At 42.2% G+C, this 25249-nt stretch overlaps 1 protein-coding gene across 11 annotated transcripts in view; it reads right to left on the bottom strand.

The window, feature by feature from the left end:
* ST18 (ST18 C2H2C-type zinc finger transcription factor) overlaps positions 1 to 25249 on the bottom strand; it is a 112530-nt gene that overhangs the window by 30934 nt on the left and 56347 nt on the right. For 7 of the 11 annotated variants that reach the window (XR_005456243.1, XM_038766668.1, XM_038766670.1 and 4 more), the window contains 6 exons: positions 21746 to 21880; positions 20090 to 20180; positions 19241 to 19345; positions 17124 to 17329; positions 14019 to 14230; positions 6277 to 6522 (listed from right to left, as the gene is read on the bottom strand). Coding sequence is in view for 10 of the 11 variants with exons in the window: in XM_038766668.1 (XP_038622596.1) it covers positions 6277 to 6522; positions 14019 to 14230; positions 17124 to 17329; positions 19241 to 19345; positions 20090 to 20180; positions 21746 to 21880 (995 nt within the window). In the remaining variant the exon portion in view is untranslated. The remainder of the gene's footprint in view (positions 1 to 6276; positions 6523 to 14018; positions 14231 to 17123; positions 17330 to 19240; positions 19346 to 20089; positions 20181 to 21745; positions 21881 to 25249) is intronic. The other 4 variants (XM_038766675.1, XM_038766672.1, XM_038766667.1 and 1 more) reach the window with 3 other exon arrangements.

Below are 25249 nucleotides of genomic sequence, written 5' to 3' on the forward strand. Positions count from 1 at the left end.
AATTGGGCTTCACTGTTGCGTACTTCCCAGGCCAGCGGATCCCGGCTGATTATCCGAGCAAGGGGATGAACACTAAAGCCACTCTGCTTCTGGCTCCTGGCCCCATTCCAGTGGATCCCCCCGGGGATTCCTGGGTGGCTCAGGTGGAGTAAGGCAGGCAGCTCCTCCTCACAGGACTTTGGGGCTCGGAGTAAGAGAAGCCACTCATACTCAACCTTAAAGCCCACTGAGGTGGGCAAGAATGGCAGAGGCTAAGGAGGAGACACTACAGCAGTGAGAAGCAGCGTGGCTCAGTGGAAAGAGCACGGGCTTTGGAGTCAGAGGTCATGGGTTCAAATCCCAGCTCCGCCACTTGTCAGCTGTGCGACTTTGGGCAAGTCGCTTCACTTCTCTGGGCCTCAGTTACCTCATCTGTAAAATGGGGATTAAGACTGTGAGCTCCATGTGGGACAACCTGATCATCTTGTAACTTCCCCAGCGCTTAGAACAGTGCTTTGCACATAGTAAGCACTTAATAAATGCCATCATTATTATTATTACAGCGAAGGCCCCTTCCATCACCTCCTTTTCCTCCACCTCCCAGGTTACCCGGGACGCTCCATCCCCATGTTCACAGCCCTGTTTCACAGAATGTTTGGCCACTGAGTTATACCCAGGTGGACTTTTAACAGATGGAGAATCTGAATGAAGTTTAGAAGCACGCTCAAGGTCAAGGTTATTCAGATTGCTAACTCCCAAGCCATTCTCTTAAACCAGTGATCACAAACAAATGAATTCCAACAGGAAAGGAGCTTATTTTCAAAGTACCATGACAGACTACATGAGTCTTAATTCCCTGCTTCAAAACTTGTTAGATCTTCTAAGGTACTTGGTTTTAGCTTAGGCGTCTGATCTTCTTATTAGACATCAGTATTCAGAACCATTCTCCTCAACTGAAACTTCAGGCAGGAAAGAGTGAAAAGCAGCAGAAAGGTGAAGAAGAAAGGAGAGTGTGTCTTGGCTAAAGGACATCTGCCAATCTGGTAGCAAGAGTCATCCTATTCAACTCTAAGCTCTTTGAGGGCAGGGATTGTTACTACCAATTGGATCATATTCTCCCAAGCACTTAGTGCAGTACTCTGCACAAAGCAAGTGCACAATAAATACCATTATTGATTGAATCTAAATAAAATGTATTTTATAGCTCAGGCAATTTCTGATTAATAACAACGTGACGATCTCTGTGCTGAAAATTGTTTTTTAATAAGACCCTTTCTTATTATAGCACATTTCAAAAATAAGAATTTTAAATTGAATGTTATTGTTAGCCAAATTAGAATTGCTAGACATATTTCCTTAAAAAGTCACATAAAAGTAATTTATGGAAGTAAATTGCAGGCAGGGGGAGGGGGGGATAACACAGAAAAAATGAATTTAAGGAAAACTCCAATTCTCGACCAATAATCTACCTCTAATTTTCCAAGATGAAAGCAATTTGATTTCTAATGTTTTCAATAGCATTCTCCTGCAAAGTAACCTTCACACGATGCTCTTTTTGAACAGTAAGCTATCTCAAGTGGCATTTAGTTGAGATCAAGCAAACCTGAGCAAAGACAATTTTTTCCCTATTTTGTTTTTCATTATTTTAATCTGAACACAGCATTGATAATAGAGCCAGGGAATAATTACAGCAAAGACTATTGCTAACAGCAGAAAAATAATGAAGCAAATGTGGGTTGGCCAGCAACTGAACATTACGATCCATAGAAAAGATTATATAAAAGGTTCTTCCTCTCTTATAGATCCAATACACAAATCAATGAGATGAGAATACCAAATTCTTATCATTCTAAGGGATTTTTTTCCAGACTGTTCAAATACCAAATTCTACATTTTAAAAATAGATTAAGCATACATTAATATCCTTTCAATAGATGAGTCTTAAGTCTAACATGACCCATTCATTTAAAAATAAAAATGTAAAGGCTACCATCTGTTGTTTTCCTGCTGTGTGTGTGTTTATCCCTGGAAAAAAATTAGGGTTAGAGTTTTTATATATAAAATTGTGGAGATATATAATTTAATATAAATTGATTTTGGTGGTAATTTCCAGAAAATATTACACACACAAACACACACACACACAATTTTCTGGAAATAACCACCAAAATTAAGCAACTATTGTGCATATGAACTAGATAACAATAAATTAGAAATGGGTATAATCATTCATTTTCTTTGCTTGTGGGAGAAAAGAATGTATTTCAAAGCCAATGGAGAAGAATATGGCATGGAAGTTTAAATTGTTTTGAACTAAAATCTAGAAAAGGTAGAAAACTGAAAAGCTAATATTAATTCATTCAATCGTATTTATTGAGCGCTTACTATATGCAGAGCACTGTACTAATATGTCTCATCAGCACCTTTTATTATTCCTCTGAAAAAGGAAATCTCTCCCAGGTAAGATAGAGATAAAACTAATGTCTCAACAGGTCATTTTTGCCGGTAATTTAGAATCTTGCTGCTGTTTGTTTCAAAGATCAAAATTTGCAATTATTTCATTTTGAAGTTATGAAATCTCACGATTACCAAAACTGTTGTTTTTCCATATATTCTACTACTTAGAATGGCACAGCAATAAAACTCTTTCAGATAAAAATTAAGAGAAAAAGATGTCAATTAAGTTCCTAAAATGCAATACATTTAATTTGGACTGAAAACTCTTCAACCACTAATTTCCGTAATAACATCTTTTATGTCTTCTCTGGTGTTTGTGCGTGAGTTTGTGTCTAAAAAAGAAAAGGGTGGTGTATGCAATGAAATTCCATTAATGTACAGATGGAAGTTTATATTGATTTCAGTAAAGACCAGAACATAATGGTAACATGAATAACAGATAATAGCATCTGGCACTTTTAACATTTTTAAGCCCTGAAATCTTTGGAGAACTGACAGTTGAACTAAACTGACAGCCCTAGTTATTTCTCGATGCTTTCCTTTCAGAGGGATTTTGAGTTTTTTCCAGACTTGGGATTTTTTTTCTAAAGGGGGCATCTGGACAGGCTATTTCACTGAGAGACACACACAATATTTTCTGGAAATTACCACAAAAATTAAGCAACTGTTGTGCATATGAACTAGATAACAATGAATTAGAAATAGATATAATCATTCATTTTCTTTGCTTGAGGGAGAAAGAACAACCTGCCAGTCTTCAACTTGCATGAGAGGAAGGGATGTAAAGCCCCCTATCATATCCATGTGCTCTAAGATCAGGGCACTTTACAACCAGAAGCCCAAAGGCAGTTTCATTGATTTAGTCAAATTTATGCCATGAAGTCTCTTTCTGCATCATATGTGCTTATCCTTAAGTTGCAGAGGAACTTGAGATGATTGGAGATGCAGGACTCCACTTTTTTTAATAATGGTTTTTGTTAAGTGCTTACTATGTGCCAAGCACCGCCCTAAGTGCTGGGGTAGATACAAGCTGATCAGGACAGACACAGTCACTATCCCACATGGGGTTCACACTCAAATAGGAGAGAGAACAGATATTGAATCCCCATTTGGCAGTTGAGAAAAATGAGGCACAGGGAAGTGAAGTGATTTGCCCAAGATCACACAGCAGTTAAGTGGTGGAGCCCAGGTCCTCTGGATCCCAGGCCTGTGCTTTATCCACTAGGCAAAATGGTGTCTGTATTGCAACTCTCCTCCCGCTCCTCCCCCTACAGCCCTACGAAACCTCATGAAATCCGGGAACTGCTATGAGGAGACAGAAGGGAAGCTGGAAAAGACTGAAATTCTACCCCCTGATCTAGTGGCCATTCTGATCCGGGAAGCCCGGTGGAGCTCTGGTGGAGGGGATGCCAACTTCATGGGGGTGAATTTGTCACTGGTCCCCAATACCATATCGGCTGTACTTCCAGACTTGCTCATTCCGGGTCTCAAACAAGACTTAGAATTTCCAATCAATCCTGGAAAGACTCAAGATGGTGGCTTTCTGGCTGATTTTAGCCTGTCTCTCCCACTCCTCATCCCCCTAAAATCCCTGCCCCTCGTTTGTCACCGTGCTCAAAATGGAAAGTTGGCACTTTTGATGTTACCAAAAATGTCGGTTCTTTCTGCATTTTACTGGCCTTATGGAGACTCAGATCAGAAATGAATGCTAGCCAAATCTGTGTGGTGTCAGGCCCAAACTGACTCTTGTTTCTTCCCAAGACAATGATTCACGAAAACTGTACAAACATTTTTCCCATTTTCTGCATTTTCAATTCAAGAAATTAGCCGACCAAACTCTGAGGATACGCTTACATCTACAACAGCCCTCTTCTTTCTGAATGGTATGAATAGCTGACATTCTGGTAAAGTTTAGGCAGCACACGGAACTGGGAGGTAAGAGCATCTGAACAAATGAGCTATCCCTCAGTGAAGGCTCTCTCATGGATGGGAGAAGCTGAAACTATTGGCCCCAGAACCACCCTCCTCCCCCTTCACCACAGCTACAAGGGTCAAAGGGGAACGGTCTGACCACAGGGGTGCTTAGTACAGTGCTCTGCACACAGTAAGCACTTGATAAATACCACTGATTGACCACTGGAAACCCACTAGTAGAAAGGCATAGTGCACTCCACCACCGCCCCCCCACCAGCCCTTTCATATCTTGCCTTTTGTCATTTGATATGGAGCAGGGGTGGAGAAAGTGGACTGTGGTGAGTTTTTGAAGTATGAATTTGGGTGAATTGAATTTCTGGCGTAATTGTCTCTTAAAGGTCAAGGTCTTTTTCTTTTGCAAGCTTTGTAATCTCCCAGGCAATTGGTACAGGTGTTTTGCATAATTTTAGGGCTAAATAAATACCCCAGATGATAATGATGTTGACTCCCAGGAACGGAAATTAACACCTCAGATATGCAAAACACATGTGTACATTCTTGGGCACAGTAAACAGTAAGCCTATCCTATAAAGTTTCCAGGGCAACTCAGAGGCTTCTGGAATCACAGACTTTGGATGAGAAGCACAGAAAATTAACGTAGTGACTTTAAGACATCCTACCCTAGTAACTCAGACTTAAAAGCCAAAGAGAAACATATTAGAAAGAAAATCTCAAGGCTGAAAAAGTGTCTTCGAAAAAGCAGTCAATTTAAATGTGTCTCTCATTTCTATCTAAATCAGGGGTACAAACAGAAAACCAATGAATTGTTCACCCATTACCTTTCTAGCCAATCCCCTCTAGTTTACCTCTTCTGTCTGCTAACCTAGAAGTGAGGATACATGGGGAAAAGCCAGGGATGAAGGTGAATTAAAAGAAGGATCTCTGCAATGATAAAGAAGGAATTTCAGTGGGCAAGACTCCCCACCAGAGTGGCACTCGGAACAGGCAACTGAACATCCTGTTTACCTTTTCCTATCAGCTGCACATAAAAATGGCTGAAAAACTTCGTAGCACAGGTCTAATACCTGCATACTGTTATCGCCCCCCCCACCTCCTTCCTCTCTTTCTCCGAGATGAGCTGATCCCTTCTGTGCTTTATTTTAATGTCTGTCTCCCTCTCTAGACTGTAAGCTCCTAGTAGGAAGGGATCTTATCTACCAACTCAGTCGTGTTACACTCTTCCAAGTGCTACTATAGCGCACTGCACACAGAATGCTCTCAAAAAATACCACTGATTTATTGATTGATTGATCCAGGAAGATGCTGGATCAGGACCTGAAGTCAGGCCACACAATATCACAAAAATGGAAAAAACATATAATGACAACCAAATTCGTTTCACCAAATCAATTTTGTCCTTTCCCATGCTAGTCAAAAACATGAAAGGAGTTCCAAAAATGAGGACCTCTCAGAAACTGCTCAGCTCCAATCAGTAAAAGGAGACCCAAGAAGTTCAACTGGCTTGACACAAGATAGAAGCCGCTGCTAGAGAAGCCAGCTTCTGAAGGCTTCTGAGTTCCACTTCTACCCAATCCCTCGGAAAATGTGCTTGTTGGTCCATTAGTCTTGTACAGCTCACTGAGTATTGCAAGGAGAGACACTACCTTCACTTCTGCAGCGAGTGGATTTCCATCCATGGAAAGAGCCAAGATAGTCTAAAAATTGACTTATGTCAGGATTGTGACCACTAAAGGAGGATTCTTTTAAACGGCTCCTATTGTAATCATTTTCCCCAAAACAAATTAAAGAGGTAAATCTCTCTGCGTGTAAATTTAAAGTCTTAACTTTGAGCAAAAGGAATTAAAACCCAGTGACACTCTGCAAAATGCACCACGCCTGGTGCTCATCGATAAGTTAAAAAGCTACCTCTTTCTCCTCCTCTGTCTTTGCATGTGTCTTGCTATAGTTGATAGGGGTGTCCCAGCCCTCCTGCTCACACAGGGCTTGATAGAAGGCTGCATTTACCAAGATGTTGCTGGTTTTGAATGGGGACGAGGAGGGAGTCGGAGCGGAAGTATCAGAAGGAGTTAGAGTTGTGGCCTTCTCCTGGACTCGATTCTTTTTCATGCTCAAGTCCAACGTGCCATTTTCGTCCACTTCTATCTCGGCTCCCTGATATACAACAGGAAACAGAGAAATGTGTAAGCAGTGGACAATTTGTGGCCATAACCTAATAACAGGAGGCTTTTAAAGGATAAAGTTAAATGCAAGGTTTTATTTAAATTCATCTGTTTTTAAACCCCGCTTTCCGATTTGCATGAGCTAACGTTTCATTCTTAGGCAGACTTAAGAGTAACCTCAGTAATACACGCCAAGCTTCCAAGCTTAACCAAAGGATGTATAATTTAAATAAGATTCTTCAAAAGTATAACCTACATATCCTAATCCAGGTGTTGTTTTTTTAAAGTTTAGCCTTTAAATCTTCTTGATCCTTTAGGGAGAATTTATGGGTCTCAAGGTACAGTTAAAACCCTACGTTACACTTGGTACAGTGCTCTGCACACAGTAAGTGCTCAATGAACATGATTGATTGATATCAACAGGCTTATTATATGCTCCTACTTCTCAGATATTACCATATCTGTCTTGTAGGGAAAATGTGCAAAAAGAAGCAGCTGGAGAAGGCTCAAATGAAGTTCGTGGTGAAGCTGAAAGTGGCATTTCACCCTATTTGGTTGCTCCATTTGGAAAGTATTTTTTCAGCTGCACAAGGAAAGGGAGGAAGAACAAAGACTACTTCCGTCTATTGAAGGCGTTCAGCATTTGGGGCCTTTCTGCATTAAGGACAGGCACAGGAGTTTTAAGCTGTAATTTCCAACTAGAGACGAGCTGCCACAGATTGCTATACTGCGGCAGAGATAATGAAGGAAATATCTGCAGGGAAATATCATCTTGTGTTGACCCCAGTAGCTGTGTCCTGTGCCCCCACTGGGGACAACTTGGCTTTTGCTGAATTACCCTAAGGGACCGAATCTAATGGTGCATTCAGTCCAGAGGCCACTGTCTTAGTGCTTAGGACTTTTAAACTGATGAGTAGCATTGGCTAGTGAGGATCCATGTGGAGAACTGTGAATATGACTATGCTCTAACTTTCCCGATGAGGAACCCAGGAACGTGCTGCTCTTGTCCCTCTACTAATTGGGCCAAATTAACACCTTTCTGACACTCCTAGACATTAAACCATCATCCATCCATTCACAACTAGCTCCCTTCTCCACCGCAAACCCTCTACTCCTTTCTTTGGCTGGCAGAGCTGCCTTCCGTGAATCTGTTGGCAGGAGACGAGAGGTCGGTTTCCTCACTGGGGACTTCACCTATGTCTTCTCTTCCTCCTCCCCACTTGCTATCCATGGGTGGAAGGGACACACTAGTCCGGTTCCAAAGGCCAACGACACAGCTGCTTCTCTGGGGTTCCTGAAACTGAAAGGCACCTCTTGTCTGGGCTGCTGGTCTTTGCCTGACAAAGTTCACATTTCCAGTTGCTCAGATTAAAAGCTAGATATGCTTTATTGTGTTTATGGGAAGTAAATACACTTCTAATATGTGCGTACTAAGATGCTTTGGCTCTATCTTTCTGCCCCTTTCTAGTAAATAGTTTAATCTCCTGTGATAGTTTTAAGCCCCAAATTTGACAGAACGGCTTATCCTGGATAATAACTTAGTAACCACAGCATCTTATGCCATCTGTATAATATCAAATACATTTTTATACCAGCATTAATAAACCTTAGTTACCAAAACCCAAGATATTAACTATATCAGTGCCAAGTGCACTCCCCAGGATATGGCAATAGAGTGTTGCCATGATTGCATCAGTGTCCTTTGGCTTCACAACTGATATGTAACTATAGCAATGAAACAGAGCTTCAGTCATCAAATTTAATGACCAATGTAAAGTAAAATGCTAAATATTGTAGTTGCTAACATTTTTTTTGTAATAAAAAAAAACTTGGGTTAAGACTGCACAACCAGCATTCACATAAAATTCCAGACCTCTGTGACAGATGGCTTAGGAAAAGAAGCCATGTGACAGGGGCTGCAGTAGTTTTATAGTGCAAAACCCATAAATAGTGCAGATTTTCTCTCACTGAAAAAAATACTAACTACTCCAAGGCAACATCAACAACAACAAGTTATAAAAATGACTTGAAGTTCTCCCTGAGCAATTGCAGACCCCCAAAAGTTCTAGATAGACTAAAGACATTTTCGTCTTAGATTCTGGTGTATAAAATTTGACTGAGGAGGGGAAAAAATAGAATCCAGAAGGAAAGTTTTCTGCACTTTCCTAAATAGCATACTGAAGTTTAGTTGGGCAAAGAACACCGGCCATACATTTTTAAAGCAGTGTACAGATGGGCTTTAAGTGAGCGCACAGATGCACTCAACAATTAAAACATAGTCACGGAAAAATATCCCTTTCTGCTCATAGAAGGCTAGATCACCCGTTTACAGCATGGATTTTTATTCAGAACAGTATAACTACCCATCACTTTGCTCCAAGTGCTGCAAATTCCAAATGGCAGCATACTTTTTTGGGGACAACTACAGCCGATGTATATGTTCCACATCTCACCATCTCCCCACCTCTCAATATGCTACTTTACCTTGCTTCTTGGTCAAACACTGGCAGAGAAAATGAATTCAAAGATGGATATGAGGTTAAAATAGAAACAATTTTACCTCAGACTTTGGCTTGGAAAAAGATCCTGCATCTTTGGCAGATGTTAACTCTTAAAAGGTAATAAATACATCGGCACTTGAAATTTGGAAAAGGGGCAGTTTCTCAAACTTTTGCAGTTCTTTGACAAAACAGAATTCCTAGAGATAAGTGACTGCAAATGAAGTGAAAATGGAAGCAAAACAATGGCAGAGGACAGCTTTCTTTGGGGATAGGCATATTTTAACAGTTCCGGCTCAGTCTTCAAAGAGCAAATGAGGGAATGCTTTGTGCTGGAGTCCAGCAAATATGTAAAATCATCAAACATTTATTCTTCCTACACAGATGTCATTTGGACCACCAAATTTCTTGGTCCACTGACCTTGTTCTGGACTTCAAGATGCTGCCTACTTGCAATTAGCGGTAGAGCTATTAAAAGAGACGATATGCCTTTTGTTCCTAATCAATCAATGGTATTTATTGAGCACTTACTGTGTGCAGAGCACTGTACTAAGCACTTGGGAGAGTACAATATAACAATATAAAAAACATTCCCTACCCTGAACAAGCTTACAGTCTGAGATAGTAGCTGGCTTTTTTCTGTAAGTGTGAAGAATTAAGATAGAACATCATTTTGGTTTTTAGGTTTTGAGCAAAACCCAAAACAGACTTTGAACTTTAAACATTTCAAGCAAGTGTCAATTTTTTGTTTTCTTTCAAGGCACACTGTGCATATGCCATTTCGTCTAAACAGGTGGGGGAAACACCAAAACATTAAACAAAATATCTGGCAAGCAACAGGGATGAGACTAAAGATAGACTGGGAAGCTTGTTTCCACCTCGGTGGTCAAGGGGAGGGAAGGGGATTAAAGGAGGGTAAAACTCTGCCATGGGCTGGCATTTGCTTGCTGTCATGAGGCACCAGTGGAGTTTTTGCAAACAGCTCCAGTGAATGGTTGAAATCCAGGGCCTGCTCTGTGCAAATAACGGTAGAAACCTATTCTCTAGCGGTAGTTTAAACCACCCAGATTAAGAATTTACCAGGTGTCAGAGTAAAGACGGGAACTTTCCCCTCAGTCCTAGGGTGTCCTAACTGAAGGACAGTGCTAATTGTTAGTGTGGAGGGGAGGTGAGTTGCTGGAACGGCAGACTATCCCACCGGGAATTCCTGCTTTCCCTGGGAAAACCACACAAGAGCAACGTACCTAATGCAATCAGAAGAAACCTTTTTAGAAGAGGCCCTACTCAAACATGACTAGCTGCCAGTTCAGATATTTTTGTTGCAGCTGTGGATCACCTGCATGAAGAGAAATCTTCTTGACTCCAGTCAGGGCCTCTTAACAATGAGGATTCATACAAATCCAGGACTTCGGTCATCACAGTGACAGATTAAGTGGCTATGCTAATCATCAAAAAATTCCGGAATGGTGGTGTAAACACATCCAGAATCTCAGTTTCCTTCTAACACAAAATAGTCAAGGAGGCCCTAGTGAATATTTGGTTAATTACAGACAGAACTGAGGCCAGGACTAAACACCTTCCCTTGGAGGATTTGTGGAAGAAAATAGTTATCCTGAATAGGGTCTGAGGTTGGGACAAAATTCTACATACTTTACCAGCTCTGTTCTGATCCCAGATCGTTTTTCAGGCTTAAGGATTTTTATTTTATTTCTGCCCTTTGCTTAGAAACCTTTTTCATTGCCTTGATAATTTAAGTCATTTAAACTTTGGCTTTTCTCTTCCCCTCATTTTTGGATAAATGGGATAAAAATATAGACAAAACTTTGCTTCTTTGCACGATGGAGAAATTCTATCTGGGATGAAAAATAGAATCTGTAAAAGTGGCAGGGTCAGGAGGTCATATTTAAGCCCTAAATAATAATCAAATTAAACTGTTTTCATAGAAAAGGACATTTTTCTTAACTGACAGCACAGAAGACTCATCTAAAATAAAGCCGTGTACTTTTTTTCTGATGTCATTTCCATCCGAAACTGGCTTTTATTGGGTTGAACTAAGCACACGTTGAACTAACCAACTGGAGGTTTAAGTCCTCTTTGTTGAGACTAGAATCCAGCATCAGGGAACCTTCACCTGATAAGAAGGCTGTTGCGGTAAGATATCAAACGAGGCTCTTCCAACCACTAGGCTTAGCCTCTCTAGATAACATCACTACAAATACCCTTGTCTGGGATCAGACCTAGGAATAACTTATAGGAATTCCATGATCCTTCCATAGCAGGTCCCAGCTCATCATCTTAGAGCTTGATAAAGAATTTAGATACTATCTTCTTGTGCACTTCCCCAAGTGCTTAGTACAGTGCTCTGCACACAGTAAGCACTCAATAAATACGATCAAATGAATGAATCATTGATGGAATAAAACTGGGTCATAAAATGGAGCCAAGACTTGAAGCAATGGAGTTTGCCTCCCCCATTTAAAGGACAAATGGGCTAACACCAGGGCAGATTTGATTGTATCTTTGGCGGAAAAGGTAGCCTGGGAAGGAGAGATTTCACAGAAAAAGAGGAACTGATTTTAGAGCCTTCTTATAGTCTATAAATGCACTTTGGAAGAGACCAAAATGAGATGACAGCAAGAACAATCATCTTTCTATGTGAGATGATGCAGCTGAGCATTGGGATCTTATGGATTCACTCCCAAACAGGCAGGACTAACAGATTAAAGACCAACATGTCAGGCCAAAAGAAGATGAGGAAAAGAAGAACAGTAACTGTGGGACATATATACTTATTACAAGTGTTAACACCTGTACATGGCTGTGTATGAAAAAGAACAAAATTAAATTTTGCTCTGAAAAATGGATGCAGCAGAAAGGTTGAAATTTCAAGTCCAAATTAAGCATGAAAATGCGGGGAGCAAAATAAGGAGGGGAAAGGTGAGGAGAGAGAGAGAGGGAGAGAATGAGGGAGAGAGAAATATGAAAATGGGGAGGCAGTGTGGCATGATGGCCACGAGCCTGAGCACGAGCCTGGGTTTGAGTCCCGGCTCTGACGCGTGTTCCCTATGTGGCCTTGGGCAAGTCACTTAACCTCCCCATGCCTCAGTTTCCCCAGCTGTTAATTGGGGTAATAATACCTAAACCCTACTTCACAGGGGGTTGTGAGGAGAAAATAACTAAGAAATGTAAGGCACTTTGGTAATAAAAGCACCACCTAGAAACACAATTTAGAGAGGCAGCCTGGCTTAGTGGCAAGAGCATGGGAGTCAGAGGTTGCGGTTCTAATCCCAGCTCCGCCATTTATCAGCTGTGTGACTTTGGGCACGTCACTTAACTTCTCTGTGCCCTCAGTTACCTCATCTGTAAAATGGGGATGAAGACTGTGAGCCCCATGTGGAACAACCTGATTACCTTGTATTTACCCCTGCACTTAAAACAGTGCTTGGGGTAAGCGCTGAACAAAATACCATCATTATTAAATAGATGCCTTCAAATATTCTTTTGAAAATGAGAGAAAAACTCTACATTTCAAAAACAAATTAAAAGAATTAAATGTCAAAGCAATTGCTTCTGAGTTACTGGATTAGTGTGAGTAAGGGCAGCTTGAACATTTTCGGTAGTCTTTGTTTAAGAGCTCTGTTTGCTTATAAATTGCATTTGTGTGGTTTCTGGCCACTGAGTGAGCCTTCACGCAGCTTACTTGGCTAGGTTTTGTCCAGAGCTAATTCTGATTCTTCTGTCAAATGTTATGTGGCACTGAGTCGTCACCCTGCTCACCTAAAAGACTGGCAAAGAGGAAGGAAAGCAGATGCCCAGGTAGGGTATTAAGTCACTTTCGAAAGGCTTTATTCAAAACCACATAAAAGAATCATCTGTGCATCCCAAACGTCTCTCAGGGCTGAGGTTTTTGCCTGACCTCCCCACCACTTCAATATTCCAGTTCTTGTAAATTAGAAAATATACAAGGAGCACAGAATTCCTTTTTTCCTCTTTCCTACTGAGGCAAATCTGTTCCCAAAATCAACAAACAGCTAATGGTGTGGGATTTGCAGGCTACTAGCTGGCTCCAGGGCTAGAACTTGCTATCTACTTCAGACCAGTATGTCAGACACAAGAAAAGGAGACACTAGCTTTTGAAGCACCGAACCAAAATGGGTGTCGTGCCATTCATTCTAATGGGGTAGTAGCCGTTGCACAAGATTGGGATTTACTTGAAATCTGATCAATTTCCACTGAGTCACATAGGCTAAAATCTGTCCCAGAATCAGACTTCTCACTGCTATTGAATAAATGAGATTAGCAATTATGAATAATCTTTATGGCTCAGAGTGCTGGAGTCCAACTGAACTTTCAGAGGCCAGAAATCCAGAGTTGTCCCTACTAAACTTCTCATAAAATCATAGGCATCATTCTTGAATACCCGGGTAAAACACATCTTCTCCTAGTTCCCCCAATTTCCCTTCTCTCTAGGAATTACAGTGATGCCTTTCTGCAATCATCCCACCCTTCTCGACATCAGAATGACATACCCGAGTGCTTCACGCAAAACATTTTCCCTCATTCCATTCCCCCAGCTTAGATATCTCCAACCATCAAGAGCTCTCAGAGAGTTAGAGAAAAGCAAAGGTTCAAGAAAGAAAGCTGCCTTGCAGCTTTCCTTTCACCAAAACCATTTTTTGAGATCTGGTGGCTCTTCCCACACCCTCCTCCCTCTGACTCCCTTACACGCTCCTCCCCGCCCCACTCTTTCCCTTCTTTCGTTCTGACGACGATTACAGAATAGTTAATTTGTTCTTTTTTTTTCCTCCCATGAACCAGTCAAGCCCATTACTAGTTTTTCTCTGACTCTCTTCAAAGGAACATGGAAAGGGAAGGGCCCTTCAGGAAGGGTGGGGAGAGGGGAGGGAGAGGGACCAACCACTCACACGCAAAGCAGTTTATTCTCACAGTTCAGTAGCTAGCCACCCTCTAGGTTCTTGGACTACCCTACCTTGGCAGACAGACTCTGTGGTTTGTTGGAGAGAATCTCTGCTGCTTCCCTGCAGCGGGTGGAAAGGTTCAGGATTGCAGCAGCTGCTGCTATGTGGGTGTCTTCACTACATTGACCGTAGCTATAAGAGTTGGCATGGCACGGGCTCTGTGTGTGGGCGCTACCACTAGGCAGTCGATTAGAAAATTTCACTGGATTTGAAAAATGCTTTGCTGTTGAAGAGAGATTTGATTAGCAATTGCATGTATGTGTTTTAGTCATTAAATAGATTTGTTTTTCAGGTTATAATTTCATACATTAAAATATGTGAAGAATAAATTAAAACACAGTCCACTTTTCATCAGTATTTTAAATTCAGGTTATTCAGATTCGCTTTAACAAAGGTTCCAGGGATCAAATTATTTGACTGCTTCCAAAAGATGCCTTTTCTCGTATTATTTGAGTATTTACACTTCCAACTACAGAAACTCTGTAGTACTGTATTCGTGGGGCAGGTGCACTGGCAACATTCATTAGCAAGCACTTGGAAAAAATACAAGCAACATTCATAAAAGATGATAGAAAGGACTGAGGCACCAATGCTTAAAAGTGACACGGTCCTGTTTACTGGAGTTGTTACAAAATCCTAGCATGGATCACCTGGTGAGAGTGCATTTTTACCCCAGAAGACTAATGCCAGACTAATGACTGTATTTTTGTCTTAAACCAAATAGACGATGCTAAATTCCAGCTTCCTTTAATTCAACATGCTGAGGCCCAATAATGCCTGGAGTCCTGAGGTGAGTTTAGAATCGTGTGGAGGAGTCTTCAAGGTGACCAGAAAAGACCTTTGGGTGCCGAGCTTTAGTTCTGGTTTTGTGTTTCTGCTGTAACACCTAAATGATATTTCCATGTATGCGGACAGCATTTATTTCTCCACTGTGAGACATAAACATTTCAGGAAATACACAAAACTCCTAACTAGGGATCAAAAGATACCACTGATGTTATTGCTTAAACAGGGGAATTGTTATTATTACGGGAAGCAGCATGGCTCAGTGGAAAGAGCCTGGGCTTTGGAGTCAGAGGTCATGGGTTCAAATCCTGGCTCCGCCACTTGTCAGCTGTGTGACTTTGGGCAAGTCACTTAAATTCTCTGGGCCCCAGTTCCCTCATCTGTAAAATGTGGATGAAGACTGTGAGCCCCATGTGGGACAACCGGATTATCTTGTATCTACCCCAGCGCTTAGAACAGTGGCTTAACAAATGCCAACATTATCATTATTATTAAACTGTCTGATTTACTTTTATCTGCACTAGAAAACATCAGTGACTAGAACTCTCCAGTTATACCACAGTGTTATAGGTCTCGGGAGAGCTCATCCCTCCAAAACATGGCCATTCCTGGAGTTCCCTCAGACTGTCTTCTGCCTGTGTCCTTGAGGGATGGTGGAGGGCTTACCTGCTGCCTCCTGGATGGCCCTGGAGGTTCCTTAAGCCATTGCCCAACTGAAGGACAACTGGAAGTGGACCCACTTCAGGAAGCCATGTGGCTTCTCTCGGGGCCCCTAGGAAGCAGCACGACTTGGGAGGGCGTTAGGCAGGGATCACATCTACCAACTATTGTACTGTGCTCTCCTAAGCAGTTAGTACAGTGCTTTCTGCACACAAGATGTACTCAGTAAGTACCACTGATTGATTGGCAAGGCGCCTCCACCCTCAGCATGACAACCTGAAGCTCTCCCAACACTACTTCCAGCCTACTTTCTGGGTGACTGCACCATTCTCACCCCAAGGCCTGCTTCTAAGAGACAATGGCTAAGCTCTTGGGAGCTCCAAGCAGCTGGGCTGCTGCCCCAAGCACAACTCTGAACTCTCCCCACTACCTCTTCCAGTGCCCTTTCCACTTTTCTCAGATTTTACTTGGTTGAGTAATAATGCTGGAGGGACTACCTCTCCAGACTGTGAGCCCACTGTTGGGTAGGGACCGTCTCTATATGTTGCCAACTTGTACTTCCCAAGCGCTTAGTACAGTGCTCTGCACACAGTAAGCACTCAATAAATACGATTGAATGAATGAAGTGTAACCAAAGCTTATGCTAATTAATATCCACCTAATGCAACATTATCTGCTATCATTCGGCTCCAGATTACCCTTCACGTGTATCTCTATAGCTTCCAAACTCTCTGAAGCTTCAGTTTGCCTGTGATTACATTAAATATGTGAGAACAAAAAAAAAAGACCCATACTAAAAAAGCTAAATTTTTGGTACAATTCTATACTGCCACTGCCATTTTCAAATTCAAAACTGGATTAGGAGAATTGAGTCCTTTTTTCACTTTGCAAAGTTATTTTGCACTCCCACCTTTTACTTCCTGATTTCACAACCTTTGAACTATGCTGGACCGATCAGGTTGGGACTAGCTGTCATTCCGTTCACACCCTGAGTCTCACCCAGATGAGATGAATTAACAGTTTAGTGCTTTCAGGGTATTTCAAGACACCCTGGTTCCCGAAAAAGTTCAAGGGCACCATGTGGGTGAATCCTGCGGCTCAAGAAAGTGTTTTTTCCTCACAATTCCCTTTGCAGAACATGTGGACAGAGAGCCAATTGGTGGGAATCTAGTTCCAACAATGACTAATGATGGGATTTGTTTAGTTCTTATTTTGCTTCTACTGAACCCATTCTCCCTGCCCCTCTGTGTTGACTGGCCTCATTTACTTCCTAACTCTGTCATTAGAGCACAGCAAGGGTTCTGGGATTCTGGTGCCCCAGAAAGATGTGAATGAAAAGACCCAGAGGATTCTTTCACTCCCTCAGAAACAAAGACGTCTTTGGTGCACCTCTCTAGATATTTGCCGAGTTTGACTTTCAAGTATTTGAGGTGCGCACCATCTTTAAGAAGAAAAAATAGCTAATGTGAAATGTTTCTCTCTGGAGTGCCACATCATGATCACATCACCCATTACGGGGTTTTTTTTTTGTCCCCCACTCCATCCAGTTAAAAAAAAATGATAATAATCTCACAGGACTGTGCTGAATATGTGTTGGTTGCATGAGTCTATGTGTAGGAAGCTTACATAAAGTATCCACATTTCAACAAACGTTAGCATTTCAAACTTACATTCAGGAAACTGTGGTGTCTTTCTTCCTGGTCCCGTAGGTCCTAATGTGTGCTTGCCAAAAACCTGAGCATCAAAACTGGCATAATCAAATGGTACTTTCCCAAATTTCTCTTGTTCTTTTGTCAGATGGGCTCTGGGAGAGGTGACCACTTGTGAAGATCTGAAACTGAACTGTGATAACTCCAGCTGCTTGACTAAGTTTGTCCTGTACAGATGAGGGAGAGAGAAGGAAGAAAGAAAGACAGAGAACTATTGGTGAGCACTTTCATAACAATAATGGGCAAAACAATGGGCAAAACAAAGAGAGTAGCTGTCAGTCAACAGGTATTCCCTGAATTTTCTCAGGGTGACTGGCTTTGGATGGGCTACTGGAGAGCAGCCTAGTAGAATGCTGGAACTCAGACTTCTGTTTATAGTGCTAACTCTGAAATGTCTGTGGCCCTGATCAGATCACCCAGACATTCATGGTTTCAAAATGCCACCTGCAAAATGGGTACAGTAATGCCTTCTATTGACCTTACAGGGATACTGTGAAAATTGAGTAACAGTGTTTGTTAAGCGCTTTGAGTTCCTCAGAGAAAGGCGCTATGGTAATTTGGAGGTATTTTACTTGGTATTGCCCACCAGGTGTGCAGGGCCATTTTTGAGGGACATTAAGTCAAAGCGAGCATTCATTAGATTGGCTGGTGCATCTGTTATTGAAATGGCTGAGATTGAACTGAACCCTGGGCTCCAAAAATTGGCAGAGGCAAAGCAGAGAAGGGGCAGGGCTTAATCCACAAAGGAAGAAAGTGTCCACGACACTCTGGGAGCACAGCATGAGAGACACATGGACTACTAGTGCTATCTGCTTTGGCAATCTGCTAACATAAAACATTTGAATCTACTTTGACTTTGATTTTGCACTTGTATGCCTGACTCTTCAGCAACTGAAATCTTACTATTGTCACAATACTTTTCAGTCCCACTGATAATTCTCTCAGTATTTTCCACTAAACCTTTTATTAAATATTCTAGAGTAGCTTAGTGGGCATAAATTTTCAATTTCCTTACCTTCCAATTTTTTTTTTTTAACAGACATGAAGGTGGATGCACAGAACTACTGGGAAATTTAAAACACTAGTTTTCTTTCAAAGCATCACAGCAGTGGCAGATCTAAGACTAAAGTTAGGGAACATGCTGAATCCCTTCCCTGACTTCATTGGCCCCCATTTAGAAACAAATTATCTTTATCCCTTTCATAGGGATAGCACTGCCATAGATCTGTCTCTTCAGTCTCTGAAAGAGAGACTTTATTATAATCACCATGTCCAGTTCAGTAATATGAATTGGGGTTAAGGACATGGGTTAATTAGTCTCTGAAACATGGAAAATTCCCTGCAACTAGTTTGAATTTCAGTATCTCCTGATTAACAAATGATGGAATCTGATTGTCTCCATTTAATCCCGAACCCGTTATCCCTACCCAAAAGAACCTTGTTTTTGTAATTGTGATCTCAGGGAAGAATGGTCTTTTTCACATGCTTTTTTGTATAATTGTGAATTCTCCGGAACAGAGGTTACTATGTCACTGTATAGGAGAATTGTGTAAGTGTGTAATCGAATGGTTCCTGGGACCAGCTTGAGTTATAACAATTATCACTGGTTTGTGGTGAGATTCTTTTAAAGGATCTATAAGGAGGAACCCAATGACAGCATAACACCAGTGGGTTTCATTAAAGAATTTCCAGTGGCCACCAATGCTCTACAAGAGAATTACACTAGGAGAAAAATGTCAAAAAGTTCATTCAACTATTTACCTGGACCTGACAACCAATGGATTTGGTTCATTTTAGTGTACACCAGACATTTTTTTTTAATGACAAGTTTTCTAGTTTTTTGGTGCTCATCCTTATAATCTTCTGCTTGCATACGGCAGCTCAGTTAATATGAAGCAGCATGCTACGATTAACCGCACCAATCGTTGTACTGGGTAAGCCACACAGAGGAGTTTTACCGGGAGCTACAAATTAAGGGCAGGCCAAGAAGCACTGGTGCGTGGAGGATTAAAGAGACCCAATAGTGTATGAGCAGTAATGTAAAATACAGTGTCAGGAATATCACGTGAGGTTCATACCTGTGAACCTGGTCAGGACACTGCCCGGTTTTGGGAGAATCAAGCTGATTTTTATCCTGGGACATTGCCAATTTTTCAGCTGCAGCAATTGGACAACCAGAAAGACTGTTTTAAAAAGAAGTGGGAGGATCGGAGTTAAAATAATACCGGCCGCTTTCACTTACATGCGCCTCGCACTTAACTGGCTCACGAGAAATGCTAAGTAAATACACACAGGTCACATAGCACCAGTCTCATTCCGCAGGGTCCCAGAGCGTTTTACAAACCACGGTGTCGACTTTCCCTCAACTCTTGGGGAGAAGAAAGTTGAGGGTCCCCAGTGCACTCTATCACCCGAAACAGCCAAGCCTGTCATGCTGGGAAGCCACCCCAACTCTCTCAGTGGAAACTCAGCAGATGACGGAGAAAGCCAAATTCAATCACTCAATTTATAATTTGGTGAGGGCTCGGGAACGAACCTGCCCTTGGCTCCCCTGAAGCATACCTTGAGAATCTCTGATTCGGGATTTAGGAATTTGTTTGTAAAACAGAAAGGGGAGTGGGACAAGGTAGGCTGGAAGGCAGTTTTAAGGCATATGTACATATATACATACGGTTTTAATACGTATGTTTGTATGCAAAAACAGCTCTCACAGTAGTTGGAGAAACATACAGAAATAAAAGAATTTGCCAATGTGAATGAAATTCCATCAGAAAAAATAAAGCATTTCCAATATTTTTGCACATGCTGATATAAAAGTCATCATCCTCAGTATCAGTTATTGTGGTGCCACACTATTCATAAAATATCACTGATGCAGAATTTTGCCTCAATTTCCTTTTAAGTGACTAGCAACTAAACTTTATTACCTTCTGTGTGTGTTGCGGTTGCTGTTGACATGGCCTCTCCCGGTGCATCCTGGGGTGGGACACTTGAGTACATTTTCATGCATAGCAAGAACTAAACACAGAATGATTAAAAAAGAAATATTCACCTGTTATGAACACATAACCAATTCACATGCCCTTCCCCCAAATACATACTTAAATGAAAAGTGCATCTATCTCACATTCACACACGTAAAATTCATCCCTCTTATGGTCAACATTTTCTAAAAGAGGAAAAAAAATTTGCGGTGAAGAATCCAAGCATTTAAAACGACACACTACAGGGAGTCTAAAGAATTTCCATTTCTCTAACTTCCCCACACGTCTGGAATTTATCAAAATAAGCTTTAAAGAATCCTTTGTGTTTTTCACAATTCTATTCCAATTTTAATACCCAAGAATTTGTCTCCTCTCTTTTCTTATCAAATACTACACTTGCTAAGATTTTCCCCCCTCCTTTTCTCAGATTGAATCAACCAATCAATGGTATTTATGGAGCACTTACCAGGTGCAGAGCACTGTACTAAGCTCTTGGGTGAGTACAAAGTCAACGTAACCCCTGAATTTCCTAATTCAGCCTCCGTTACACCGTGAGTAATATCATTTTGAGGCTTTGTCTTTTTCTGCCATTTGGCTTGTGGGCAGAAGAACGGGTTTGACTAAACAATCAAACAATCACTTGGAGGAACTGCTAATCCATCCAAGCAGTACTGACCTAATTAGATGTGTGGTGATTCTCAAACTTTTGCTTTTTAAGGGCATTAACGGTGTTAAAGCAATCCAACCACCACAACCTGGAGAGCACAACAGGTGTTCCATAAATATACTGGAATAATACCCGATTCACAATAGATCGGCCGTATGAATTGGAAACTGGAAAGCCACGAGTTCCCTTTTGTCTCAGCTCTAGGCAACCCATTGCAAAAAAGAACTAGGAGAGCACTGGCTGTTCAAAAGACTGTGGGGTTAAGGTCCCATTTTGCACTCACATTTTAAGCTCATTGTGCATTATTGCACCATGTCCCAGGATGATATATCACTGCACACAGTGGTGTGACTTAAGAGGCCTGGGAAGGATTGAAAAGACTGTTCCTAACTGGTTTGGCCTCCTATGGCACAGCATGTGGTTGGTTGGGAATCCAGGCTGAGAAAACTCACAGTTTTCCTCTCCAGGGTCTTTTGAATAAAGATTGCATATGCATAAGCACCTCCCTGTCCCCAAATTTGAGAGACAAAATTTTGTGTTGATTATTGCAAGTGATTTTGCCTACCCGTCAAGTAGACACTATATTCCCTAGAGATTGCTTGGTACTGATGGTAGAATGAGAGGCAGCATGGTCTAATGGAAAAATACACAGTATTGAGAGTTGGGAGACCTGGGTTCTAATCCAGGCTCCACCATTTGCTTGCTGTGTGGCCTTGGGCAAATCGCTTGATTTCTGTCTCAGTTTCCTCATCTGTAAAATGGGGGTTCAATACCTGTCCTCCCTTCTCCTTAGACAGCCAGCCCCATGTGGGGCAAAAGCTGCATCTGGCTAGATTGGTTTATATCTACCCCTGGCTTGGCACAGTGCTTGGCCCACAGTAAGCACTTAACAAATACCACAATTATGATGATGGCGGTAATTAAATACTCACTTTCTAGAGGCACTCTGACTTTGTGAGGGCAGCCTGAGAGACTGCGGTGGTGTGGATAGAGTCCGGTCACGTGACCTGTGCCATCACATCCTGGGATAGGACATTTGGTCTCTCTCTTTTCAGACCTAGGTGAATCTGCAGAGAAATTAAGTGGGGCATTTGAGATGGTTCTTCTTCCTTTCCCTTCCTATCCAAAAGGTCTCCCTTAGCCACCACTGAGCAATCTCTCTTCCTATCCCGACTGGATTACTGCATCAGCCTCCTCTCTGATCTCCCATCCTCCTGTCTCTCCCCACTTCAGTCTATACTTCACGCTGCTGCCTGGATCATCTTTGTGTAGAAACGCTCTGGGCATGTTACTCCCCTCCTCAAAAATCTCCAGTGGCTACCAATCAACCTATGCATCAGGCAAAAACTCCTCACTCTCGGCTTCAAGGCTCTCCATCACCTCGCCCCCTCCTACCTCACCTCCTTTCTTTCCTTCTACAGCCCGGCCTGCACCCTCCTCTCCTCTGCCGCTAACCTCCTCACTGTGCCTCGTTCTCGCCTGTCCTGCTGTCAACCCCCAGCCCACATCCTCCCCATGGCCTGGAATGCCCTCCCTCCGAACATCCACCAAGCTAGCTCTCTTCCTCCCATCAAAGCCCTACTGAGAACTCACCTCCTCCAGGAGGCCTTCCCAGAATGAGCCCCCTCCTTCTTCTCTCCCTCCTCCCTCTCCCCATCCCCCGCCTTACCTCTTTCCCCTCCCCACAGCACCTGTATGTACGTATATATGTTTGTACATATTTATTACTCTATTTATTTTACTTATACATATTTATTTTATTTTGTTAATATGTTTTGTTTTGTTGTCTGTCTCCCCCCTCTAGACTGTGAGTCCACTGTTGGGTAGGGACCGTCTCTATATGTTGCCAACTTGTACTTCCCAAGCGCTTAGTACAGTGCCCTGCACACAGTAAGTGCTCAATAAATATGACTGAATGAATGAATGAATCAGAAACAAATATTTTGCACATCCTCAGAATGGGTCTCTCTCTCACTCTCTCTCTCCCTCCAGTTTTCACATCTTCCAAAGCGGAAGCTGGCAGGGAGCACTGACCTTGTTTTAGTTGGCCCTGTGTATCACATCGCACACTTCTAACCACACCCGGAACTAAATCCAAATCCATTAAACCAGGGAATGTGCAGCCTTGATAAAAAAAAAAAAGAAACACCTTAGGGGGAAACACAGCATATTCAAAAAACTAGCTCCTTTATATCAGGAACCTGAGATCGTCAGACAAAAGGATAAAGACAAAAAAGCAAAATCAGGACTCTCTGAGATGGCTCAGAAGGACATTGTCCTGGGACAAGTGATTGGCGGTACACAGTGATTTTGATTCAGAGGGGCCATAACCCACTCTTCCCGTCCACATGCCAAGACACCTCTCTGTGGAAAAGCTGAGGAGGGGACAGGAGTCAGGGAATCATCCCATCTTTTCTTGTGCCACTGCCTCATCCTCTCTCCCAGTCGACCTTCCCCGACTCAGAGAATGAAAATCTCAAAGCCCTGATGGTGCTTCATTTAATATCCGCCTGCGGTGACTGTGGGGGAAAGGTCTGGTTGTTTCACTCTGAATGCAGAAGCTGAGAACTGGGTGGGTTGGGGAGGAGGCTTGGAAAGGAAACTCTCTTGCGGCAGACTCACAGAAAATAGCAGCACAAAGAGTGGAGGCTGGACCTAGAATGGCGTGCAGCAGGCTGCCAAAAACATTAGGGGGTGAAAAAAGATAACAGCTGCAGCCAAGCACAGGAAAGAGACACCTTGTTACACATTTTGTCAGGCAGCGGCATGGCACGGACCTAGAGCAGGGTGGTTGGGGATAAGTAGAAGGCTTAATCTTTTGGGAACACCCTCCAATAAGGTTAGATAGAGAAGGAATAAACAGATCAAGTAAAAGAGCGGGGCAAGGGCCAATCCTTATCGGGTTGGTAGACACTTCCATATTGGCATTCAAAGCTAAGAAGGGTGGGAAGGGTGGTTTTAAGAATGGAGATGCTATTCTAAAGGCAAACGGCTTTCTCAGACCTTTAATGATGGTAGACAAAAATTATCCCGAGGGAAAAAAATCTATGACACGGGATCAAGTAGTGTGTGTATGGAAAAAGGCACACTTGAGTGGCCGCATGAGTCAAAGGAGAAAGGAAGAGACACGTAGACACTGAGAAAGCTGCAGGATTCCCGGAACATTCAGTATCGGGAATACTGAGTGCACTTGATGCTGGGAGTGTAAATAAATAATATGTATGATCCTGCAGCAAAAAGCTGTCAGAGATGGAAGACAGGAGAGCACCCTGCCGAGTGTCGACGTGGAGGACCATATGCTCCCATAGAACGGGTGGCACAGAGAGAAGGGCAATGTCGCAAGATGCGACAGACATCTCTAGGGACCGAGTATTGCGATGAGTAAACGTGGCTACGTGATAGGATGGAGTGTCAGTTGTTGGATTAGCAATGGTCTTCAGCAGATGGAGCACGGTGGGTTATGTGTAATACAATTACACGGGGGCAGAGTTTCAGCTAAAGAGGGAGTGCCCGGATGACTTATGTCACAAAATGCCACCTTACCTACAAAACGAGAGTCAGAGAGAGGAAATGACTCAACATAAGATTATTTTAGCAGTAGCACGTAATTAAAGGATTCAGCCAAGTTTTTGAATACTGTAATTCTGTGCCTATACCTATGTGTATTTACGTTACTTGGTAAAAACACTTATTTTTGAGGTGCTGTATATCATCTGCACTTTCAAAGGTCTTTTAGCAGCTAATTTCACAAGTGTTTGTTTAATGTCATTCACAGTCACAGAAGTAGTTTGGAAGCTATGGGAGAAAAATGTTGTGACATATGGGAGTTAATTACAGTAGGTGAGACTTGAACAGGTCTTTAAAATTTCCTTTTCTGCTTAGTCCAAAGTGAGGCCAGTGAAAAACATATCTGCTAATCCTGACCTTCTCTAATAGGTAGGCAAATTCCAGTTGAGGTGCAAGGAATAGGGGAATAGAGAGTAGAATTGGTTTTTGTCAGTTTCCTTTTGGTTATGAACTCAGCAGCAATTGGAGTGAAGGTGTACTGAGATATACAAAACATAAGCCAAAAGAAGGAAATGTATTTTGGAGGAAGCAAAGCACATATGCCACAAAATTCTGGGATGGGGATAAGGAAGTCATCACAGTCTCCTGAGTTCAGACAACTACCGGAGATAGATTTTTCTGGCCTCCCATTGCCATCACCTGACTCATCAGTTTTAGCGATATAGTATTTTAGGATTTCCACCCCCCACCTAGGGTTTTCTTTTAAACCGAGGGGTGAGCAAACCTCACTCCCGATTAAACTGTCGCCACTTGGGAAGTTGAAAGAAACTAAATTTCAGCAAACAATAGCTCCTTCCGTTTTCTCCAGAAGTCGTCACAAAGCAAGTTCAAAGAAATTTAGGTATTCTGTTCTTCACCCAAGTATGGTG

Source organism: Tachyglossus aculeatus, chromosome 25 (genome assembly GCF_015852505.1).
Source record: "Tachyglossus aculeatus isolate mTacAcu1 chromosome 25, mTacAcu1.pri, whole genome shotgun sequence".
Classification (NCBI taxonomy): domain Eukaryota; kingdom Metazoa; phylum Chordata; class Mammalia; order Monotremata; family Tachyglossidae; genus Tachyglossus; species Tachyglossus aculeatus.